The following is a 25,736-nucleotide window of genomic DNA, read 5'->3' as shown; positions in this document are numbered from 1 at the left end:
CCATGCAAAGGCAGGCAATAGCAAACCAGCTGTTACTCTTGCCTTGAAAAGTCCAGCAGGGGTTGCTATAAGTTAGCTACAGCCTGACAGCACTTTCCACTGTCACACTTATTATCCAGAGGAGTTAGCCGTGTTAGTCTGTAGTAGCAAAATCAAAAAGTCCAGTAGCACCTTTAAGACTAATCAATTTTATTGTAGTATCTGATGAAGAGAACGTGATTCTCGAAAGCTTATGCTACAATAAAATTGGTTAGTCTTAAAGGTGCTACTGGACTCTTTGATTTTGACACTCTTATGAGACATAAAAGATGGTAAAACAAAAAGCAAGGTAAGTTTTAATCCATGGTGGCAAAACCTAGACATCTATTCATAGTCTTACAATGGCAGGTGTAATTGATTAGAAACAGTCTTCAGTCTATGGGCAATCATTTTTGTGCTGTTTTTTTGGAAGAGCTGCCTCAGCGCACATCACATGCATAGAGGGTGCCACTTCTGCCTCCACAGGAGGACAGTGAAGCAAGCTCGCTGCTGTTTTTAGCACAGGTAGACCCTTCACAGCCAGTCTTAATCCCACCCCTATCCCTTCAATGTTCTGTACATACCTGTCGGCAAGCAGGCTCCTCACTGGTAATCGCGATCAGGCTTCCTGTCGTGCGTGTATTTCAGTGGATGGTGCGCTGCCACGGGGGGAGGGGGGTTAAAAGCCGATCCCCTTTCTAGAAAGGCCGATGGCCACAGAAGGTGGTAATTAAAATTACTCATACTTTCCAACAACCAGATAAAACTCAGAATCAGAATTAAAATTGCAAAAAACAGTAAAAGGTAAATAAAACCGCACTAAAAAGGCATTAAGTCCATTCGAGCATCCTATCGATTTACGTAAATGGGGAAAACCCATATGTAGGCTCAATAACGCGCACGCGATCCCGTTTCCAGCCCCTCTAATTTCGGGATCTGTCTCCTGGACAAAATACTCGGTATGATGCTTGCCCGAGAGCAGCAGCAATTCCCCCTTAAGAGTGACCCTCTGATTTTTACATTTGGTGGTATGTCCTGAGCAAGAACGAATTAGCCTAGCTAAAGGTGACTTAACAAGGGTACCGGACTGACAGTTGCAACGCATCCTTGCGCAGTCGGTCTTGGGGTGCCCTCGAGACCTGCGTTAACTTTTATTTGTGCTTCAGCAAACAGATTGCGAATGCGGCTGTCGAGCCCTCTGCAAAATTAAATCATGGCGCGCCTTGCGGGGTCTCGGCAGCCCAAAGCGCCCCCTGCCGATGCCATCTAGGAACAGCCGGGCCCCCGAGCTGCGTGACGCTTCTGCTTCGAAACGCCAATCCGGTTCAGTGGGAAGTGAGCGCGTAAGCCGTCATGCCCTGGAAAGGGAAAGGTCTGGCAGAGACTGTCAACTTCCTGGGTTGCAATCGGTTTGCTGCACGACGAGAGAGAGAGAGATCCTGCCAAAGTAATGGGCTTAATCTGCAGGTAGACTGCTTCATGCCAAAGGGGGCTCCTTTTCGCAGCACGCGTGCAACATCAAAAAGCCTCACAAGGTCAGTCGGGAATCTGTCCTGAGCCCGTCCCTGTGCTTTGGGGTATGGTTATTCGGGCTTGTTTTGTTTTCTCGGCCCTTATTTTCGGGCTGACTTTTACATTTTCCGAAGCGCCACCATTCCTTGAAGCCTGCTTAGAGATGTGCCGGATCCATTCTTATTTAAAACATTCGATTTCGATTATAATCCAATGTTGTTATTAAAAACTACGAAGTACCCATGAGTTGTGATATCTTGGTAAGGAAAGCCTGCCTGTGTGATAGAAAGAATGCAGATTCTTAAAGTGAAATAAAGCCGTTTTCTGCATGGGTCTCCCCACCTTAAAATAACATTTTACCTTTAAAGCCCCTCACCACAGCATGGTTATCATTTAAGTTAAGGGGACACCCTCGAGCTCTGTAAGGGTCATGATTGCCTTGTGGTTTACTTTGAGACAGCAAAATGAATTGAGCGCCATTATAAAATACTGCACAACCTGTAAACTTGTTTGATTGGGTTGTGCTCCTTTGTTCAGCTTTTTAATATACAGAATTCTTTTTAATTGTTGCCTTATCACAAGAAGTAGAAGGCAGTAGGGAAAGAAGACCTAAAACACGATGGCTTGACTCAATAAAAGAAGTGACATCCTCCAGTTTGCAAGATCTGAGCAAGTCTGTTAATGAGAGGACGTTTTGGAGGTCTTTCATTCATAGGGTCGCCATAGGTCGGAGGCAACTTGATGGCACATAACACACACACGTACATCACAACCACACTTTTCCAACATCACAGGGGTTTTTCACATTCAATTGTCTGCATTCTGAGCTTGTTTAGTTATTTGATGGGTAATCTGTAATGTCTGGAACTGGCTGTGGCCTGCATGCTCGGAGGTTTTTCCTCCATGATAAGCCAACTTGCCACCTGAGGTGTTATGGAGTTTCCTTGTTCAGCTTTGTAACCTCTTTCTGTTTTACCCCTGAGAGTATCATGTGTAGATTAAAGTGGCCTACAAGTGCTTGAGGTACTTTTATTCTCTGTGAAATCCTAACATTTTAAAAAAGATCTAGACTTAGCTTTTATTGTTATAGAGATTAATTTGAAAAACTGGGAAATGTGACAGCTGTATGTATTAGAAGCTAAGGAAACTCGGAGCAAGAATAACTTCCTCTGTGATCAACTTTACCACAATGAATTCCGTTATGCAGTTAGGTATACTTTCTTACATTTCATCTAGAGTATGAAGAAACACATGAGCTGCCATTTTGAATTAAACTACAATGAGGCTGCAATACCACAGACGTTGGTTCTGCCCACCGACTGGCTGTGAATACAGGCAAACCATCAACCCAATCTGATGTAGTGGTTAAGAGCACAGGACTCTAATCTGGAGAGCCAAGTTTGATTCCCCACTCCTCCACTTGAACCCAGCTGGGTGACCTTGGGTCAGTCACAGCTTCTTGAAGCTCTCTCAGCCCCACCCACCCCACAGGCTGATTGTTGTCGTGGGGATAATAATAACATACTTTATAAACTGCTCTGAGTGGGTGTTAAGTCATCCTGAAGGGTGGCTTATAACTAAAATGTTTTTGTTGTTATTAGTGTGTGAGCTACTGCTGAGACTTCCCTGATGCATCTCTGTTGCTCTCTTCTTTAGTCTTGTACACTTCAAGAGTCAGCAACTGAGTGGCATAAATAGAGAACTCTGTCAAATAATGAAATCCTAAGTAGAGTTACTCTAAGTCCACTGAAGTCAATGAGCATAGACTGGAGTAACTCTACTTAAGATTTCACTGAAAGTCTCTATTTCTGTTTATGCCTGCAAGGTAAAAGTTAAAAAGCCCTTTGATTGCCATGCATAAAAGGGAATAAGGTGCCCTAGAAACTATTCTGAGGGCCAGCTAGAGCCCCAGAACTGCCATTTGCCTGGCCTTAATTTATGCAGATTAGGCGACTGATGGTCCAGAGCACATATGTAGTGTGGTGGTGACTTGAGATTTCTGAAGGGATTTTATATTTAACCCTTCTTTCTTAAAAGAAGCTTTCTCCAAAACGTCTGTGTAACATGCTGCCTCTCAAACAAAAACCTTTCTCCCCGAGTTCAGGACTACAGGCAGGTAAGGCAGTCACAAATTGGCACCCATCTCATCTCTGTTCAACAAGTAGAAAGCCCTGACCCTTTTACAACCACTAGGTGCCTTTCTCCTCTTTCCCAGAGATGTCGCCAATCCCTTTAATTAGCTATTGGAGGGCTATGGGAGTCAGTGAATTCAGTACTTTTCCCCCTTATGGGCTTGCCACCAGAAAGTTAATTCATTTCATTGGCCATGACCAGAAAGGTGAGGGTGGGTGTTATTTTCCCTGAGACTCTAGATGTCCAGTCAAGAGGGTGTATGCAGATAAAAAGTTTGGATGCCTGGACCTCATATATATGTTGTTCCTAATAATTGAGCTTTTCAGAAGTTGATAATTATAACTATCAATTCTCAGAAGTCAGCTCTACTTCAGGCTTCTTCCTTCACAAGCTCAGAATCCATCTGTTCAGACTGACTGTTCCTTCCCCCTTCTAACTGCTCTTCTTAACTGTTTTCAACTGTCACCCTTGTCCCAACATTCCCGTCAGCTTTCCTTGTGAGAATATCATGTGATAACCCTTCTGCTGTTTGCTCTTTCTGAAAACCTTAGAAGAAAGACAGTGTGTGGATGTGGTGAATAAGTCCTGTTCTATATTTTAAGAAAACCCTTTTGTGTGGATATAGCTTTAAAATCTGGGCCTAGACTGAGGAATTAATATTAGAAAGGTGCAAGAGAGGGAAGAACCGATTGGGAAAAAATATAATATGCTGTTACTTGGCCTTTAAATGAGTATTTTAGATTTCTAAACTGCCTTTAAATGTGCAAAGAAGCTGGTAATTGAAACATAAACAGAGCCCCCCCATACACCCTAAAAGGGTCCACACAATATTCTTGTCTTCCAGCCTTTTACATAGGTAGAAATATGGGCTAGCTGCGAACAAAGCACAATACGGGTCTCACACTCTTCTAAAAGAGGCTTTAGGGTTCCGCTGTAGTGTCAGGTATCCAAACCAAATGGAGGAGACCTTTTTGCCGCAAGGATTAGGACTTTGTGCCTCTTTTAGGTGAACAACCCAGGAAGGCAAGTATTGTTATATATTTTCAGGTATTCAGTGCTCTTTACATACCTGAGCTCAATAACTCTTATGGGAAACACTTCTGTATTACAGGCAGAGGCCAAGTGGGAGACTTGCATAACACTTCTTGGAGAGTTCATAGCAAGGAGGTCTTGTTTATGTTATTGGCCACTAGTATATACTATACTTTCTCTTCCCTGTATACCTCCTTGGATCTCTGTTAGCTGTCTGACTTACTGCTTTCCAAATGTAGCCATGCAGTTCAGAAATATTTTATTAATTAAAAAATATTTATACCCCACCTTTCCTTTATGGCTCAAGGCAGCTTACAGTCCCATGATAAAAGATTAAATACAATGTGACTTTATTAGCCCTCAAGACAGCCTCTGCTACTTAAACTCCATTACAAGTCTTCACAAATAAAATGGCCTATGGTTTCTCCCTCACCTTGTCAGGGAGCCCTTTCTACAGGTGGGTGCCACTATAGGGAAAGAGAGGGCTCTAATAGATGCAAAGCTAGCCACTTTTAAGCAGGAGAAACACTAGAAGTCAGCAGCCAGAACACCACAATTGGGTGAGTTCTTCATTAAGGCAGGATACCATTGGTCTCTGAGAGCAGAACCACAAGTGACAAAAGGCACAGATTGGACACTTGTCTGCTTCCCTCAAGTTTTGATGGGAAATGTAGGCATCCTGGTCTTGCAGCTTGGCTCTCTGACTGCTGTCCAATGGACTTTTCAACTGTCATTTGTCCAACATTCCGCCAAGCTGCCTACATTTCCCATCAAAACTTGAGGGAAGCAGACAAGTGTCCAATCTGTGCCTTTTGTCACTTGTGGTTCTGCTCTGAGTGAGCCTGAGTTTCTAAGCAGAAAGCAGCAACTGCAGGCTTGCCTCATGCCCAGTAGTTGGGAGGTTGATCCACCTCTGTGAGTACCACGTTCTGTGTTCCTGACTGCTAACATAAAACAGGCTTTGACTCACAGCAGGATGACAGCAGAGCTGCCACGGCAACAGGGCTAAATAAAGCCTCTGATCGAACAGCTTCCTCCTTTGTAGTTTTAATATAGCAGAGCTAGTGGAGGCGTTTCCCCCAGAAATCAGCAATCATACTGGCTCCATGCTGGCTTCCAAAGAGACACCCCATTAGAAGAAGTGGTCGAAAAGGATAAATGATTTGTATGGAATGGGAAGAAACCAAGGATAAGATTTAAAATATTACAAGATGGAAAAAAGTTGAGGTGGTTTGGCGGTTCCAAATATTAAATTGTACCACCAAATTAAGTCCACCAACATCAGCACTGACATCACCAATAGATGCCTATTATCATATTTTACAAGAAATAAAACTGATTATGTAAATTATAATTTATGATGGATAAGCAAGGAAAAATAAAAACATGACAGGAAAGTCAAGCTCAAGGGAAAAACATCTCATGGCTGATATATTATCAAGTGAATAATATCAAGTTGGATAGTACAACTATCCAAAGAAGGAGTGATTCTGCACACGTTGGATAATGCACTTCCAATCCTCTTTAGAGATCATTTGGAATGGATTTTTTTGTGTGCGGAGCAAAAAATCCACCTCAAACGATTGATAAAGTGCATTATCCAACGTGTGCGGAATCAGCCAAGGTGGCCAACTAAGAGAGAAAACAGTGTTTGAACAACTAATCAGTGAGATTCAAAACATTTATTCAGGAAAGTATATAAAATCCTATTGCAATATGCTACAGAATCAGAACAGGTCAAAAATTGTATGAAAAAATGGATGCAAAATTTTGAAGAAAACATTTCAATGAGAAGATTTATGAACTCAAGAAATTAAATTTACAAACTGTCAAAAGTTAAGAGAGAACTGGTACAAAATATTTTTTACATGGTATATTGCTCCTAAGGACATTGGAAAAACTAACAAGGATTACAGTGGAAGGTGTTGGAAACGTCAATGTACGGATGCAACATTCTGTTGTATGTGGTGGACATGTAAGAAGGTAAGAAGATATAGAATACATGATGAGATGCAAAAGGTATTAAAGTTTTGTTTTGTGTTGAATCCCAAAAATATGTTATTAAATATTCTTCCAAGTAATATAACAAAAGAGCACAGTGGTCTTTTTAAATATATGGCGGCAAGAGTAGTATATACAACAAAATGGAAGACAATTTTGTCCAAATAACACTGAATGGATGAATAAATTGTATGAATACACGTCAATGGATAAATTAACTTCTTATATGCATAATAGACCAATCCAAGAACTTCAGAAAAAATGGAAAGGTTTTTTTGGTTATATATCTGGATGTAAGAAAAACTAAGAATAACTATCACATAATGTTGATTATAAAATACTTAATACAAAATGTTTGATGTAAAGTAATGTGGGAGGGAAAGGAGATGTATGTAGTTAAAGTACTTTGTTATATAGTCTGTCTTGGTTACTTTATGTATTGTTTACTGTTTATTGCTATTTTTTCTTTTATTTCTATTTTTCTCTTTTAATAAAATATGTAAAATAAAACAAAAACAAAGAGACATCCCATTAGAAACAACCTGATTTTAAGCAGGAATGACTGTCCTGTAGTCTTCTTGCACACACATACACACACACACACACACCAAAAAATTAATGGGGAATTTTAAAAAAGGATCCCAATTATGGTTTTCTTATTTTACTGTAAATGAAAAAAAAGTTTGAAAAAAAAAGGATCCCAATTGTAGATGTTTTCCTCTTTAAACTTTAAGCGGAGTCGCAAGTTGTCATGGAGGAATTCAGTATTTCACATCCCATAGAAAGAATTCCCACTAAAAATAAACGCTAATATTCATTTGGCATAAGTATGTCTGGCCCTGGATGGGGTTTGGGAAGGATGTAGATTCTGAGCAAGAGATTGTTCAGCTGTGCAGTCAGAGAAGGAGTGACAGAGATTTGGGTTGATCTTCTGACTGGTTAAAAGGGATTTGGTCAATCAGCTAATCAAATGCTGGTCAAGAAATTTCAAAGCCTCAAATTTTATTAAAACAACAACAGAAAAATACATGTTAATTCCTAAAGCAAATCAGTGAACTGTTGTTATGAAACAATAAAATTACCTTCTAATAATTAACCCTTTAACTAAAAAAAAGTGTTAGCCATGTTAGATAAGGTTACAGTTCACTGTATTGTTTTCTTTGGCTTTTATCTTGGAGCCACCAATGTTGGCATACTACAGTTTCAGTGTTTTTTTAGTGAAATTAAAACAGTGACACCGTAAGAAGTAGAAAAAGTAACCTGTCTTCTGCTCGGTGGCATTCTTAGCTTCAGAGGATATATGACTGCTGTCAAAAAATAACTTTTTCATTGACAATATTGAAACATTATCTGTTCAAATGTTGAAGGTGTCTTGTGCTGTGCCTGGCTTTTGATCCATGTAGCTCAGTACTGTCTTTTGTAACTGGCAGTGGCAGAGTTCTACACAGTTCTCTTTGTCAGCCCCATTATTTTTTGACTGACGAATTGATCATCTTGTCCACCCTAATATGAATTGTGTTAATATTAAGTGACTTCTGGCCTCTGGGGCTTAGTTCTCACTGGGGTAGTAAACCGGTTTCTAATCTGCAATACTTCAGATTGTATATTGGGGGGGGGGGCTCATGTGAACAACTGCTCTCCCATACAAAATAACTATGCATTGAAAACCAGCTAGGCTAAAACTCTTCTCCTGGTTACTTTTCTGTGTGCAGCGATTTTTTTTTTAAATTTGCAAAAGTTTTGCATGCTGAGAGCTTCCACCTGCAAATACAACAGCCTCGTGGCAGGTTTGTCGTATCAATAAGAATAAGACCTGAGTTTCCCTTTGTGTCCTATATGTGACTTAGAATGTAACTTTTGGGGGGCAGAGGCCTGACTACATGGCTGCAAACCTAATTAAACAACACATTCTGGATTGGTATCAGAGTTTCTTCTGCTTCACAGATCTGGCCCATCTTCTCTTTCAACAAGTTTCTCTTTCAACAAGTTTCTTGCACATTGCCTTTGGTCTCCCATCCTAACAAGAGCTGTTGTGTCTTTGTTCCAGGTTCTGCCTGCTGCTGACCCTTCCTCTTGGTAAAGATGCCATCCCGAACAAATCTTGCTGCTTCAGTCCCTAGCAGCAAAGTGAAATATTCCAAGCTCGCCAGTACCGATGAAGGCTACATTGATCTGCAGGTAGAGGGGGAAGTTGGGGTATGCCTTTTAAAATATGCCTCTTAAGTTTTTATTCTGCTTTTAGTCCCCCTGTTATCCTATCTGGCATGGTTCTCTCTTCCTCTATTTTATTCTAGTCCAACCTTGTGGGGTAAGTTAGGCCAGAGAGGTTGAGTAGCTCAGGGTCTCCCAATGAGTTTCTGGGCTCGGTGGGGTTTTGAACCCAAATCTTCCCCTGTCTTAGCATGACAGTCTGAATGCTGTATCACACTGGACGTTCATCAGTTTGATGGCTTGCTTGTATGAATTGGCCATCAAGGGTATCATCTGATGTCCTTTTCTGAGGAGTTCAAGTGGTAAACATGCATGTGTCAACTCTGAACAGCCCTTTCATTTTTTAGAAAGCGTTTGTTATGGGATCATAACGAATTTTAGAAGGTGCTGTTTGGATGGGTCTGCAAATCAGTATTTGATGGTTAACTCCTCATCTGTAGTGGATGAAGAGTCAGACTAGGATCAGGGAGACCCAGGTTGGAATCCCCACACTGCCATGGAAGCTTGCTGGGTGATCTTGGACCAGTCACATACCTACTTTGCAGGGCTGTTGTGAAAATAAAATGGAGGGCAGAATTATATAAGCTGCTTTGGGTTCCCATCGGTGAAAAAGGTGGGATATAAATGTATAAATAAATAGGTTGTCCTCATACTGCCAAAGGTTAGCCCTATAAAATATGTCAGTGTACCAAGTTTGTTTCTTTCAAGCATGAACCATTTAAGGCAAACCATTTTTCTTTTTGATTCATACTGAGACATTAGAACCTTTTGGTTTGGACAGCTGTTACTCAAGGGTACAATTTACTGGGGAAATTCCCCTGTGTCAGCCCCAATGAAACAAAGGGGAGCTGTTCAAGAACACAGATTGTCGCCCAGGGGTAAGAACTTCCACTGTTCCAGACAAATGCTCTGCTGGTGTATCTATGTTACTGCTATTCTGGGTACATTCTGTTCTAAGCCACTTGCAATAACTTGAAAAATAACCCATTATCATTATATATCCCTTACTCTCCAGAATCTTTTGCTCTTTTGGTTGCTGCCTCCTAAAAATTGGGGATTGTTGAGAGTAAATACTTTAAAATGTTTGGACAAGTCTGCTTTTGTTCATGAAGGTAGCCGAACTAATATGGGCTCCCTCTCCTACAGATTTGCAGAGTAAATCTTAGGGATTTGATAGGCTGTTCTAGTTATGTTCTGGAATCTTTTGGTTGGGAAATAAGAACATGCTCAGATTCTGGATTAAAGTACCCTATTCCCATCCACCCCAATATTTAGATGGTAGTAGAAAATATTAATATCTGTTAATGAGACCTGGACATTGCCAATAACTAGGTATGGGATGAACAGAAAGCAGGTGGTGGCCTTGCTGTGCAGGCCTCTGATATCCTTGGTGGAATTAACATTTTTGCAGATCATGCGTCTTTGTTACAGGGCTGCTTCTTTCTTAGTTGTTAAAAATATTAAGCAAGATTGTGTATTAGACATGAGCTTAATGTTAATCTAACAAGGTTATTCAAACATTATATTATAATAAGTGAGGACCTGCAAGGACTTGCATGGGACATCTCATTTTCTCCTCTCCCACCATGGCCTCTTTCCCCTCCCTTCCCCTCCTTCCCCTCCCCCTGTAGCCTCTCCCCCTTTTCCTGCTTCCTTTTCTCCTTGCCATCCAACTTTGTTTGCACCCCCCCAGTCTTCATCTTTCCTCCTAGCTCCCTTATACCCTCTCCCCTATAGACAAGTTGCATGGTAGGAAACCTGCAAGGACTTGCTGGGGGTAGTTCCCTTTTCCCTGTATCCCCTTCCCCACACTATTTCCTTGTTCCCTCCTCCTGGCAGCCTTCATATGCTCACCCTTCTCTTCATCTTTCTCTCCTTCAAACCTACAGAACAACTTACCTTTTGTCTGTCCCGTATCTTTACCTATATTTCCTAATTTCATTCATATACTGCCTTTCTCTACAATGGGGACTCAAAACAGCTTACATCATCCTTCTTGAATCCATATTATCTTCACAACAAACCTGAGAGGTAGGTTAGGCTGAGTGTTTGACTGAATCAAAGTTACCAGATGAGCTTTCGTAGCAGAATGGTGATTTGAACCTTGGTCTCCCACATCCTACTCTGAAACTCTAACCACTTTAGTACACAGGGCTTTTGGGGTGGGGGGGGCGGGATGCTATTGAACAGTAGCAAGCAGCCAGTCATGCAAGTTCTGTGGTATTGAGTCAGCCAATGGTTTCTTCTGAAAAACGAACTGTATAACCGCACCCTACTAACTGCACTGTATCAATAAAGAACTATTCAAATTTTTAATCAAGAGATTTCATAAAGCAAATTGTGCCCAGTTGATACAAGTATATACATAATACAATTTCACATCACCTGAGGATAATCATCCATCACAAGAAATCTTCATAATATGTATAAGTATATACAATTGCTATCGTGCTACAAAAAACTTAAATACAATGAAAGTAACTGGTTTCTTCTGAGCCTGGCCCCAAGGAGACTTTCCTCAAAGGCTAAGATGGCCCTGGAAAAGGTCTTGTCTTTTACTGCCAGCAATCAAGCCTGGAATACTGGCTAAACTATTATGATTGCCTGACAACAGTGACTGAGGTCATACGGTTAAAGCTACAGGTACTCCTTTTATTATTTTGGGATTTTTTTAGCCCCCAACGTATTTTTTAGTTTTCACATTTTTCTGCAGACCTGAGGCATTTTTTCAAGTGTGTAAGAAGATCTGTCTTGTCCATTCATTGCTCCAATCTTCAGATTTAAATATCTGCCAATCCAGGCCTCTTGGCTATGATTATTAGTATATAAGATAATCCAATTAAGTAGTTGTAACAGATAGCTCCAGTTCTGCCTCTCCCAGAGGTAGCCAATGGGAGCTATTGGAATGTTGAGCATTGTGACAGTTGAAAAAATGCAGTTCAGTGAGAGAGACAGAGAAGAGAGCTGGTGGAGAGCTACATAGAACAGAGAGAAAGATTCTTGTCTGGGGAAGGAGGCACCCTGCCCCCATACTCACCTTCTACAGAAAGACAGAGGGGGTAGGAGCACCATTCCCACTAGTGTACGCTGGGGTTAAATACTTCACAGATTATTAACCCTCAGCATGCACCTTCTACTGTGAAGCACACAAGAGGTGGGGGGAGAGAGAGAGAGAAGAGAACGCGACTTGCCCATCCTAGGTGGGCATCTCCTCTTCCTCCTCCTCCTCCTCCTCCTTGCACAGAATGATGTCAGCGGGTATTTGGCAGCGGCTCCCTCCCTCTGTCTCTGTCTGGGCAGGCTGTGGGGCAGGCTGTGACTCAAACCACAGCACCTGGGAATGCTGTGTGAGTCAGCAGCGCAGGCTTACTGGACCAGCACTTTCATATGCGATGCCCAGAGTGAAGAGGCCACCCACCCGACGCTGCCTGGGAAGGGGCACCAGCTGGCTTCTGCCCAGGGAGCCCAGCCACAGGAACAGCCCCTGCCCTAAAGGGAAGTTCCCTTGTGTGCCGGGCTGCTCCAGAAGCAGCAGCGACCTGCCCATCCTAGGTGGCAGCAGCGACCTGCCCATCCTGCACGGGCATTGGGAAATCTCAGAGATGCTCAGCTGGGGCAGCCTCTTCCTCTTGCCCAGCCCAGGCCAAGGCCGTCCCTCAGTATATGTATAAAGAAAAATCAAGCATATACTGTACATATACTGTAACTTGACAATAAAGCTATAGTCTTCCTTTCAAGATCCTAAGAATAGTGGCATAATTATTTGGCCCCATTTGTGTGATACACAAATGCTAGTTGAAACAGGAGCCAAATAAGGTAGGAATTTACACTGAATTGAAAAATAAACTATGAACCTAAAGCTGGAGCCTATATTTCATTAAAGGCAGTGGAAGGCTGCCACTAGCAGAAAAACAGTTACATGATCCAATTCATAATTCTTATCAGTACCATATGGGCAAGGAGAGATATCATTAGAAGGAGAGATATTAAAGGATTTCTGATGGCTACATCACAGACCCAGAATGTACCAAATCCTGAGTGTCTTCTCTGTTCAGATTTAAGGTCTGATACACTGTTAAGCTTTTTTAAACACATAAAGAAAATGTATTATCTCATTACGTACTCCAAGGCATCAGGAAAGGCAAACTATTATTTCCAATAAAATACATATATTGTAATAAGCAACATGTTTCTAAACTAAAACAGTGTCCAGCTTTTACTATGAGGAGAGTAGACATCAGTTAATGTAGGGTGCAAAAATATTTCAGAGCTATTTTCAATACCATACAATATAGGGGCAGATGTATCTGATATTCCTTCATACCACATACAGTGCATTAGTTACCTTTTTCAACACAATTAAAACTCTGTAATCCATTAGAAACAGGGCTAGTATGTCCCATTGACAGCACGCTTAATTTAACTTGATTGTGCACAAGATGTAATTTAAAAACTCAGGATGCGTTTGTGTGGAAATGAGAATTAAACTGCACACATCTAATGGGAATAATATTAACATTGACAACATTTCCAGATTCTGGAAAACAGAGAAAGAAGACAGAAATTAAATTAAAACAAATTACCCAAGTAGTTTATATTTCATGTTTGTATGCTTATATGTTTTGTATGTTTGTTGACTGAAATATTTTTTTAAAAGAAGATGTGATCAGAACTTTAATGCAAGCTGCTGTTTCAGCTCATGAAGTTGATTTTCAGCTCACAACATTGCACAGCTTAGAGGGAACATTGGGTAGGAGTCACAGGAATGGAGGGTGGCAGGTCCCCACAGTAGCCACTGGCAGTCACCATTACCCCAAATGAAGGTGGAGACTGCAGTGCTGCCCAGCAGCCAGTGGCGTAGCATACATTGCTAGTACCCGGGGCAACTCCTGGCAGGAGGTTGTGCCCCTGGCACCACACGCGTGCATGCTCCTAGGACTGCATGATGATGTCACTTCCAGGAAGTGATGTCATCATGCAGGGCACAGCCGCCCACCGGGAGCGATTCAGGCCGCTTGCCTCCCCGTCCCTTACCTGGCAGTCCTCTGCTGCAGCCTCCTGCCCTGCTGCCGCCAGCAGCCGCTGCAGAAGGGCCAGCTTGGCGTGCAGCGAGCTGGCCACCTTGTCAGCGTGGCAGGTGGCCAGGGTGGTGCAAGCGGCCTCCTCGGCGCAGCACCTTGCCCTCTAATAATTATGCCCTGCCCCTGGGAGCGTTCCGGTGCAGCCACCCACGCCATCTCTGCCAGCTTGGTGCGCTCCTTGGTCAGCAGCCACTGCAGGAGGGCCAGCTCGGTGCCCAGCAAGCAGGCCACCCCGTTGGTGCAGTAGGCGGCCAGAGCGGCCTCCCGTTGACACAGCGCAAGATATCCTTGGTGCAGCACCCCCTAAAAATGGGCAGAGGAGGCCTCATTAGTAGCACAGCTGACCAGCTCCTCCCTGAGATCCACCACAACCCTTGAAGCTCATGAAGAGCCAGTGATGGCAATTGAACAGGCTCAGTGGAGGTGAGGCCTGGGCTGGTAAGAGGATGGAAGAGGCCTAGGGCCAGCCGAGAGAAAGGCTTCCCGCCCTATTCTGTAGGCTGGCCAACCTGGTGCTGAGGTGGGCCTTTAACTCATCTGAAGGAGGCGGATCCAAGGAGGGCCCTGGAGAGAGGGACAGAGCCCCTAGATCCATGAAATGCCCATTGGGAGGCTCGGGCTGCAGGGGAGTAGAGGGGGCTCAGTGCGGTCCCACCCCCAGCTTCCCCTTTATCAGACAGCCTGAAGGGAGTCAGGTTGGATTTTGACAGCCCCCACCCGGATGCTGCAGGTTGAGGCTGAGGCAGGAAAGAGAGGGAGGCAGAGTGTCTGACAACCCCCCTTCTCTACACATCTGGAGCTCCCAACAAGGCATAGCATGGAAAAGGGAAGACCCTGGAAGGTGGGCCGCCTCTGGACTCAAGAAAACAGAGACAGCAACCGAGCCTGTCTATAGGAGAAAATTATACTTAGTAACAAAAAGACCTCCAAAAGTGTGAATAAAATAGACGACAAGGTCAGAAGTTCAAGTATAAAGAAACAATATATATTTATGATCCATTCCTGTGTTGTTCAAACTTAAAAATTCACTTCTTGTTTCTGTGTGACTGAAAGTGGTCTGCATTAGAGAAAAGGAAAAAAAAACACTTACACACATCTATAAGGCCTTGCTTTCTCTACAAATACAGATCTGTGTTTATTGGTGGCAGTAGAAAAAGAAAAGTATTGTGGTGTTCCTTGTCCCCGCCAGCCCTGGACAATAGCTGGATGAGAGGTGGTTAATATAGAGAACTGGCTGAACTGTTTCTGGGAGAAGGAGAGAGGGGACCTTGTGCGTGTGAAAAGGTCAGGGTTCTCTATCTAGTAAAGAGAGAGAAGATAAGAGGCAAACTGCCTTGACCTGCCTGTTGCCCTGAAGTTGAGGAGAGATGTTCTGCTTGGGGAGGCAGCATGGAGTGGTCACAACGGTAGGATTAAAGACTTAAAAGATTCAAACCCCATAAAACCAGATTTCCTATGATACGTCAGAGTACACTTCCTGTTCACCTGGCGGTAAGTGCCCCGTCCCTTTGGCGAGCAGGACTCTTGCAGCATATAGGTCCCCCTCCCAGAGCTCCTCTCAGTTGTGCTGTGCTTCAGGGCAGGTATGGAGTGCTGGGAGGTAATTGCATCTGATCAGCAGGGGATGTTTATTCTGGTTTTTAGCTTCTCCAAAGTGTAGAGTGAATTGAGAGAGCACCCTGCCTCTCTCCCAAACCCATGGCATGTTTCACTGATAGCTACAGCAGAAAAGGCCCTTTTCGAAGCACCTTGAAGATGCATCTACCAGAAGCAGGTGCAGATGGAAAGATGATCTGCTGTACTTTAAGTCGGAGAATAAAAAAAAGAAACTATAAGTACCAACTTCAAGGGAGTGGAAGTTGGATGCAATTCTGAGGAAAGGCTCGTGGGACAGCCAGAATATTTTGTTTGCTCCCAAACCCATAGCAGAGATTTTGTGTCTCCTACACTGTGCTTTCGGAAACACAGCATAGAATGCCCACTAGGAGGCAGAGATGCCATATGGATGGGCCAGCAACCCTAAGGTAGCATCTCTTGCTTTTTATAGGTTCTGGGTTGGATGGATATATAAAGCTGCCTTATACTAAGTCTAGTCCAGTATAGTTGCTTCCAACTGGCAGTTGCTCTCTCAGGTCTCTCATCTAAAGACGCTTGTTCCCTGAGATTGTCTTGAAATTGGAGATGCCAGGGTTTGAACCTGGGACTTCCTGCAAGCAAAACAGCTAGTCTGCCACTGCGCCCTATCCAGAAATCAAGCTGACTAGAGAAAAAGATTTGCTGCTACTGGAAGAGGTTACCTCCTGTTGGTCTTTTTTTTACCCCAACAGCTGGAGTTGTCACTTGTGATTTTTGACCCACAATTGAACTGTCTCAGTGCTCAATGAAGAGTTGATCCGAGCAGCTCAGCTGAGGCTAGAAAGCCCCCCTCCCTCTTTGATTACTCCACCTCACTTCATTGGCTCTGAAGAGCTATTCTATATTTATCTAGGGGTGTGAGATTCCAGCTTCTGTGTTCAGGGAATCTTTTCTGCCTGCTTCCTCTCTAAGCTGCCTTCTTCCAATTAAAGCACACATCCCTGGGAGGTGGGTTTCATCCAGAAGGACAGCTCTTTCTAAGATGGGCAGTGGCCACCTAGTACTCTAATGCTGATCAACATGATTCTTCTGGAAACTCATAGCAAGGATGTGATGGTGCGAGAAACTCCCAATGTTTTGTCCTCAGTATCTCGTAATCAAAAAGGTAGACTGCTCTGTTCCTGGGAGGTTCCAATTCACCTAGTGTGACAAACGGCCATTGGATAGACCTGTCCTTAAGCTAGTGGCCATCACTGTTCCTGCAACCAATGCTCGACCTGTGGCTGTGTTGATTTCATAGTGGCTGAAAGTGGACAGTGAAGGCTTTTAATGCTGCCGTTTCTTCCCCTTCAGTTCAAGAAGAGCCCTCCAAAAGTCCCTTACAAGGCTATTGCGCTGGCTACTGTGCTCTTCTTGATTGGCACCCTTCTCATTATCATTGGAGCCCTCCTCCTCGCAGGATACATCAGCAAGGGAGTAAGTTGTTCAGCTCTTGTTGCAAGTGGTGACTCAGTCCCAGATTTCTGAGAGTGCATGCTTGCGTGCGCATGTGTATACAACCGACCTTGGTCAGAACAAAAGCATGTTCACAGGCTGCAGCAGAGAATTCGTTCTGGGTGCAGAAGCTGGCATAGCCTTTCGTATAAGCATTTGAGGTTTGTCCATGTCTCAGTGTTGACTTCTGCGGCCTCAGGGATGTTTTACTTATTTGATCTGCTTTTCCTCCAAACAGGCTCCCAAAAGCTCTTCCCTCTAAGTGTCTGACAAGGCCAGACCTGCTTAAGCAGTGTATCCTGTGCCTTTAGGCAGTTTTGTGGGCAACTTTGGATATTCTAAACAGGCAAGGTTGGGGGGGGGGGGAGATGAAGGCCAAGCAAGTTCCCAAGCTTGTTTCAGATGCCGCAAACTGAGTCTGCCAATCTCCCTCACATTTTCATGCTTCAGGCATTTAAGCTTCCTTCAATTTATTTAAAATGAATAAAATAAAATAAAAACCTAATTGGTTGATCTTGGCATTCTCCCCCTTTTCTGCTTGGGGGAAAATCAGGGTGTTGCATGATATAGATTTGTATCCAGTAAATTTCTATAGGAGGCTACTAAGTCAGATCATAGATGGCCATATATGGTACTTAGAAAGAATTCTCTTCTCCCTTCTTTTTGTTTGAACTAGTAGGGAAGAATTGTATTAACCTCTTGCTGGAAACATCTGGCGCTTCTGTTATGAAGCTGTCTTATGCAATGCACCATCTGCACACCTGCTTTGTAGTTGAGATTATGTGGGAGTTGATGGGAAGCAGGCCAATGTGTAGGATTCCATCTCTGAAAATTGGACTTGATGACCACCTAAGTTACTTAAGGGTGGTTTGAACAAGCATGTTTGTTACTTGTTGATTGCTTATTTTGCAGCCAGATAGTTTAATTCCTGTAATTAAGTATCTGATTGATATGATTGTGTGGATGCTGATCTTTCTTAAGAGGTTCTGTGCTTTTTAATGCAGCCCACACTCAGTTGCAGCGTGAAACAATCAAGACTTTGTTCACGCATGTATGTCCTGCAGCTGATGGTTGCAGCAGTCAGTGGTAATTTGCATTTGTGAATGGTTCATTCTAGTCCACAGATAGGATCAAATGCAACATTTTGTCAGTTCAGACATTCAGCTGCCAAGTGTAGCAAGATCAAGAAATGCACGTGCCTGTGTGAACTAGTCTTTATTCTTTTGTTTTCCAGGGAACAGACCGAGCTATCCCTGTTTTGATTATTGGGATCCTGGTTTTCCTTCCTGGCTTCTATCATTTGCGCATTGCATATTTCGCTTCCAAAGGCTATAGGGGTTATTCCTATGATGACATCCCAGATTTTGATGACTAAGAAGATTCTGCAGAATGAGGATATAAAGTTCTGTGCTGTGAGAACTTGACTGCAAGTTGGGTCCAAGGAGCAAAAAAGCTTGAGCATCTAAGTTAGCCAAGTAGGCCTGTTTTTGGGCAATGCAAGTATTGCAAGTATTGTAAACCAAAATTGGCACACATTTTTGGCAGTATTTTTCTTAACCAAAAGATAACTGAGAATGTTGCAACATCATGCAATGTAATCACGAGAGTAGCTGTCAGGAGAAACATTTCCTCTTTCTGAGGGGAAGTTCTTGATGTTTAGTTAATGCAGCTGTGCTCGTTGCCTCATGGGATGGGTGCACATGCGTGAATAAGAAAAAGAAATCAAGGTATTAAATTTGTAGGTATTTCTTAATAATTGATTTCTTTAAAAAGCATATTATCTTTTAGAGCAGGACACCTGCAAACACTGGAACAAGCATGCATCCCCTTTCTAACGATTACATCTCAGCAAAAAAATTTCAGATAAATCATCAAGAATCTAGAATTTAGACTTGTTGAGGAATTTAAAAGACACAAGGGTGGTTTTATAATACTATCTGCAGTATAAAACTTACCTCATGTATAGCCATTATTTTCTCCCTAATATTTCACTATCTTTGTCCATTCAAAAGCAGTGATGTTAAAATTTTTCTCAAACGAATATGAGGATGGAAGACAGCAAATCTGGAATGGTAGGGATGGGATCTAGCCATTGTTTCCAGGCTGCAAGCTAACACTTGGTGCATGATTTGGACCAGTAGAAGACAATAGGGTTATTTGTTTATTCCCTCCTGGCAACTAGATGAAGGCAGATTTCAAAGCAAATCCAAAGCAAGCAATACATAAAATTAGATTTGTGTGTTGAAGCAGAAAATCAGACCTTTTGCCCACAGGCATACATCCTGTCTTTCCCTTGCCTCTCATTAACAGACCAAATTGAGGTGGGAGGAACCCCTTTCCAGACCCCACCATCAGGAAAAAAGGCACAAGGATGAGATCTATGGCCAGCAAACTGTTTGGTGTCACCATTTAACCTTCTGATTGATGCAAAAAAGCACCAGAAATTCATGCGGGGGTATTTGGCAGCCCTTATTGAGCCTCTTGCTTCCCAGAGTGAGATTATAGGCTGGCTCAATAATGATACGACATCAAAAGTTTCTCAACTCTTTCTCCATGGACTTCAGTGTACATGGTCAGGTGGGACCCTGCTATTCCTCTGCTGTGGCCACTGCCTAAATGCTATGCAATGTTCCTGAGCTAGATTCCTGGAAAATTATCTCTGTCTATATACAAGTTATTCTTTGGACTTGGGTTTTTAAACTTGTGTTTCTCTCTGGATCATTAGCTAGATTTTCAGTTTATAGAGTGGAAGAGGGCATAAATATGCAGTTACAGAATATGTATTTAATACAAATAAAGAACAAGTTTCATTTGACCATGAGTTCATTTAATTTCTTAGTCCAAAGAGGTCTCATTACAGTCCCTGCTGGCCAATAACAAGGGAGAAAAGAGAGATTGGGGCCATGGAGCAGGGAATGAAGAAGACCTTGCTCCTGATCTTTAGAAGCTCCACTGGATTCTATTCTACTCTTGGTTGCTGATGAATCTAAAAGAGATGCTGGAATCCATGCAGAAAACCAATATCCAGCATTGTTCAAATTTGTCTTTGGGAAGGGAAGATGATCCTAGGATGCTTTAAGATATTTAAGAAAGTGTGATTGCCCTGAACTTTTGAGGATGGAATCCCTGCAGATGCAAAATGTTACTTTCATATGGCTGCCTTAGCTGCTGAAGCTAAATGAAGAAAGAAGATGTGCTACCACTATCCCTGTAACTTGGGAGCCTCAGACCTCTTTTAGGGAACAGCTCAATGTTGTATGTGTTAGAAAACACACACACAGCCTGGCTGATAAGGTGCCTCTGGCACAGCAAGCAAATCAGAAGTTTCTTACACGTGGAAAGCAAGAGTTCACATTTTGTAACCTGAATGAGGTACAGACTGTGCATATTGAGGTCCTATGTGCATCAAAATGGTGCAGCAAGAAAAATCTGCATTCTGTGACCTGTATCAGTCATGCAAGTGAGCATACTCAGGCAGAGGTCTTTCACATCACCTACTTCCTATCTTTTAAATTGGAGTCTGGGACCTTCTGCAAGCAAAGCAGATGCTGTTCCAATGAGTTACTTGGCAGTTTCCTATTTCTGCTTGTTGGAGAGGCAGGGAGAACCAACTGGTACTGAAGCCACATCTCCTGCCCATTGGTAGATCCTGAGCAGCACAGAGGGGAAACCCCCACGGAAACCAAACAAAACATCAATCAGTTAATAAACTTTGAAAGTTCTTAAAGTGCCAGTGCAATATACAGTGCAAACTCTTAACATGAAAAGTATCAAATTCATTCAAATTACATTCATGTACAGTAGCATAAACATTCAGATAAACTCTACAGTAGTAGTTGTAAACATTCAGATAAACTCTACAGTAGTAGTTATAGCAGCATAGACAGAAAGTGTCCAGAAGTATGCACAGACTACAGAGGTAAACCCCTCCTAATGACGATGTTCTTGCTGTCCTTTATTCCATATTCTTCCAACAGGGATATATAAGAAGCTAAGACCTTTTTCCTCCACGCTCAATCTGGGGCCGGCTGCAAATCACAGATTTCGTGCCCACTTCATCAGGAGCGTGATTTCTATCGTGAAAAAGATTATATCAATTTCTCCCCTCAATATATCAACCTAACCCAATTCTCACTGTTCCCAATTCATTTCCATACTCACATATCCCATCCATTATTCTTATTCACAATCAAGATTGCTAATTAGTCAACCTGGAGTCTGGCTGCTGCCTGTTCTTTAACGCGTACATAGTCCCCTCATTAGACCTTTTTATCTCTACTCTTTGATTGGAGACTCACAACTTAAAGGTACAGGCTTACAAAATACAAGTCAACTATGATGTGCAACTTACAGGTAACAGTTCAGTAACAGCTCATTATTCAAGCCCTTTGGTTTCACACAGTCAAATTTGAATATCCAGTAAGCCTCCCGTTGGAGAAGCCACGATTGTATTCCCTCTCGTTCGCCCTTGGCAGCCACTTCTAAAATAACAATCTTAAGGCTATTAGCTTGGTGCTTTTGCTCCTTAAAGTGCTGAGTCAGTGGTGCTTCTATGACATTGTTCCGAACTCGTGCCATGTGCTCCAATATCCTGACCCTGACAGGTCTGAGCGTGCAACCGATGTAAAACAAGTTGCAGGGGCATTCCAGAGCATAAACCACTCCTTTACTCTGGCAATTGGCAAAATGGCCAAAACTATGCTTAAATCCCCTGATGGAGATCTCTTTACCCTCCACAAACAGATCACAAATCTGGCAGTGCCCGCATTTGAAATTCCCCTTAGGGAGGCGGCATAAGTTGGTCTCACTGCAAACATCAGCCCTAACTAATACATCCTTGAGATTCTTAGTTTTACGGAAGCCTACCCTTGGTTTCAATTCACAGCCTTTGATGCTCTCTATAATATTCCAATGGTGGGAGATGATCTTCCTTATCTGATTAGCCCTGGGAGAGAAATCCAAAGCCCAGACTATCCTATCTTCCCGTGCTTTTCTTTCTGATTCAAACAGGGATCTTCTCTCTCTCACTCTTGCTCTCTGCCAAGCACGCTCCACCACTTTCTCTGGGTAATTCCTCCTCAAAAACTGCCTACAGAGGGATCTGCCATCTCTGTCAAAATCCACTGCACAGGACGAATTCCGTTTGATCCTGAGCAGCTGCCCAAAGGGGATGTTCTCCCTTAGGTGCCGGGGGTGAAAGGATTGGAAATCCAAATATGAATTTTTATCTGTCTCCTTAGTGTAGGTCTTAATTTTAACCAAATGGTCCCCACTCCTGTATGTAACCACATCCAAATAGTTAATTTGTTGTTCATTATGTTGCCACGTGAACTTGACATTGGGATCCTGACTATTCAGCCACTCACAAAATTCTTCCACTCCCTCCATATTCCTATAGATGAAATAGAGGTCATCTATGAAACGGAAATAATGGACAATATGTTCTCTATATGGGTTTGAAGGATGTAGAATAAACTGATTCTCCCAGCTGCCCATGAATAAGTTGGCTATACTGGGTGCCACAGAGCTGCCCATCGCTACCCCTCTCAATTGAAAATAGAAATCTTTCTCAAAGCGGAAATAGTTTTTCTCAAGTACCAAGTCCAGCAATTGTAACAGAAAAGCCCTAGAATGCCCATAGCCCTGCTCCCTAATCAGCGCATCCTCCACCACCATTCTAGCTGATTCATGCGGGATGATTGTGTACAAGGAGCACACATCCATGGTGAGGAATCCAGCCCCTTCTTCTAGATGCCTGCCTTCTATACGTTTAATGAAATCTCTAGTGTCCTGCAGAAGGGGACGTATATTAAGCACTGCTGGACGAAGTACAGAGTCAATCAATATTGCCAATGGCTCCAAAATGGATCCACAACCTGAAATAATTGGCCGACCAGGGGGAGGGTCCACTTTTTTGTGTATTTTGGGTAGAATGTAAAATAAAGGAGTCCGGGGATTCTTAATCCACAGAGATTTAAAAAGCATCTCATCTATTTCTCCCGACTCCCGTGCTTCATTAAGGACCACCTTAATGATGTTTCTAATGTGGTCTGTTGGATCTGATGGTATTCTCACATAGCTGGATGCATCTGCCAGTTGTCTCCTAGCTTCTCCTAGATACACTTCCCTATCCAAAACAACCACTCCTCCCCCTTTGTCGGCTTGTTTAATGACAATGGTATTATCCTCTTTCAATGTCCTAATTGCTCTGAACTCCGCCCCAGTGAGATTCTTCCAAGATCGTAAAGGTTCTTTCTCTAATCTAGCCACATCTCTCATTACCATAAATTCGAATGTATCAATTCTGCGGTCAGATACCGGGGGCATGAAAGTAGATTTCTGTATAAGTCGTTTGGGCACAGTGAGCTCCGAGTTGGACCTGTCATTTCCTACTTTGCTAAAAAACGCCTTAAGTTTGATTTGGCGAATCAGTTTAAACAGATCCAAACGCGTTTGGAAGGGATAGTAAGTAGGTGTAGGAACATATCCCAGACCCTTATTAAGGACAGATTCCTCTGCAGGGGAGAGCGGGCGTCCTGATAAATTGATAACTAAATTATTTATCTCGGTTTGTGGAAACCTCTCCTCTTGCCTTTGCCCAAAAAAGGCTGCCTGCTGTTGGAATATATAGTTCTACTCCGGAGATGACGTCCACTAGGACCCTCATCCCCTGAACTATCAGAGAGTCCCGATGTCTCTAAGTCCGAAAAGGATCTAATCGGTTCTGCCCAGGTCACCCTGCCTTGAGTATCTTTGTTAGTATTCGAGTTGTCCCACCAATAATATACCCTATTGTTGGCATAATCAAGGGTGTCCCTCTTATATTTCTTGATTTTAATTTCCCTGGTACGGGCTTCAAACGCTTTGACTTCCTGTTCTATTTCCTTAAGTCGTGCCTCAAATTCTGAGGAAGGTAAAGGCATCTGGATCGCCTCTGTCATCTTCTCTATATCTTTGGTAAGCTCTGCGCACTCCTTCTTACTCCTTCTAACTATAAGCAACATCAAATCCAAGCTGCACTTATTTAGAATAGCTGCCCAGTCTGATTTAAAACCTTCATCAAACCCAAACATGCCTGGGGGCTTTTGGATCCTCAAGCCTCGTGGTATTCGTAGAGCCTGTAAATAATCAAACAGGGTGGCCGCATGCAGTTCAAATTTAACCTTTTTGCATTTGAGAAATTTTAAAGAGTCCCAATCATCCTTAGGAGAACTCTCCGAATCTTTCATAACAGATGACATGCCTGCCAAAATTTCTTCCCTATCTTCTGTAGAGAAAGCCAAAACTTCTTTGAAAGAAGCCATAATCACAGTGAGGAGATAAAGAGAATAGCCGTTTCCGTAATGAAAGCTGAGCAGCACAGAGGGGAAACCCCCACGGAAACCAAACAAAACATCAATCAGTTAATAAACTTTGAAAGTTCTTAAAGTGCCAGTGCAATATACAGTGCAAACTCTTAACATGAAAAGTATCAAATTCATTCAAATTACATTCATGTACAGTAGCATAAACATTCAGATAAACTCTACAGTAGTAGTTGTAAACATTCAGATAAACTCTACAGTAGTAGTTATAGCAGCATAGACAGAAAGTGTCCAGAAGTATGCACAGACTACAGAGGTAAACCCCTCCTAATGACGATGTTCTTGCTGTCCTTTATTCCATATTCTTCCAACAGGGATATATAAGAAGCTAAGACCTTTTTCCTCCACGCTCAATCTGGGGCCGGCTGCAAATCACAGATTTTGTGCCCACTTCATCAGGAGCGAGATATTGAGGGGAGAAATTGATATAATCTTTTTCACGATAGAAATCACGCTCCTGATGAAGTGGGCACGAAATCTGTGATTTGCAGCCGGCCCCAGATTGAGCGTGGAGGAAAAAGGTCTTAGCTTCTTATATATCCCTGTTGGAAGAATATGGAATAAAGGACAGCAAGAACATCGTCATTAGGAGGGGTTTACCTCTGTAGTCTGTGCATACTTCTGGACACTTTCTGTCTATGCTGCTATAACTACTACTGTAGAGTTTATCTGAATGTTTACAACTACTACTGTAGAGTTTATCTGAATGTTTATGCTACTGTACATGAATGTAATTTGAATGAATTTGATACTTTTCATGTTAAGAGTTTGCACTGTATATTGCACTGGCACTTTAAGAACTTTCAAAGTTTATTAACTGATTGATGTTTTGTTTGGTTTCCGTGGGGGTTTCCCCTCTGTGCTGCTCAGCTTTCATTACGGAAACGGCCATTCTCTTTATCTCCTCACTGTGATTATGGCTTCTTTCAAAGAAGTTTTGGCTTTCTCTACAGAAGATAGGGAAGAAATTTTGGCAGGCATGTCCTCTGTTATGAAAGATTCGGAGAGTTCTCCTAAGGATGATTGGGACTCTTTAAAATTTCTCAAATACAAAAAGGTTAAATTTGAACTGCATGCGGCCACCCTGTTTGATTATTTACAGGCTCTACGAATACCACGAGGCTTGAGGATCCAAAAGCCCCCAGGCATGTTTGGGTTTGATGAAGGTTTTAAATCAGACTGGGCAGCTATTCTAAATAAGTGCAGCTTGGATTTGATGTTGCTTATAGTTAGAAGGAGTAAGAAGGAGTGCGCAGAGCTTACCAAAGATATAGAGAAGATGACAGAGGCGATCCAGATGCCTTTACCTTCCTCA

The 25,736-nt window shown here is 42.6% G+C and overlaps 1 protein-coding gene across 2 annotated transcripts; it reads left to right on the top strand.

Annotated features, from left to right (window-relative positions):
• The first annotated feature begins 1,406 nt into the window (after positions 1-1,406).
• Positions 1,407-19,872, top strand: TMEM230 (transmembrane protein 230). Of its 2 annotated transcripts, XM_054998609.1 has the most exons (5): positions 1,407-1,553; positions 6,583-6,678; positions 8,744-8,874; positions 16,917-17,039; positions 18,292-19,872. In XM_054998609.1, the coding sequence occupies exons 3-5, from the start codon at positions 8,779-8,781 to the stop codon at positions 18,430-18,432; spliced, it is 360 nt and encodes a 119-aa protein (XP_054854584.1). In that variant the 5' UTR covers positions 1,407-1,553; positions 6,583-6,678; positions 8,744-8,778; the 3' UTR covers positions 18,433-19,872. The 2 variants fall into 2 exon arrangements, with proteins under 2 accessions (XP_054854584.1, XP_054854585.1); XM_054998610.1 differs by lacking the exon at positions 6,583-6,678.
• The last annotated feature ends 5,864 nt before the right edge of the window (positions 19,873-25,736 follow it).

Source organism: Eublepharis macularius, chromosome 14, assembly GCF_028583425.1.
Source record: "Eublepharis macularius isolate TG4126 chromosome 14, MPM_Emac_v1.0, whole genome shotgun sequence".
Lineage (NCBI taxonomy): Eukaryota > Metazoa > Chordata > Lepidosauria > Squamata > Eublepharidae > Eublepharis > Eublepharis macularius.
This window is presented reverse-complemented; position numbering and strand designations above follow the sequence as displayed.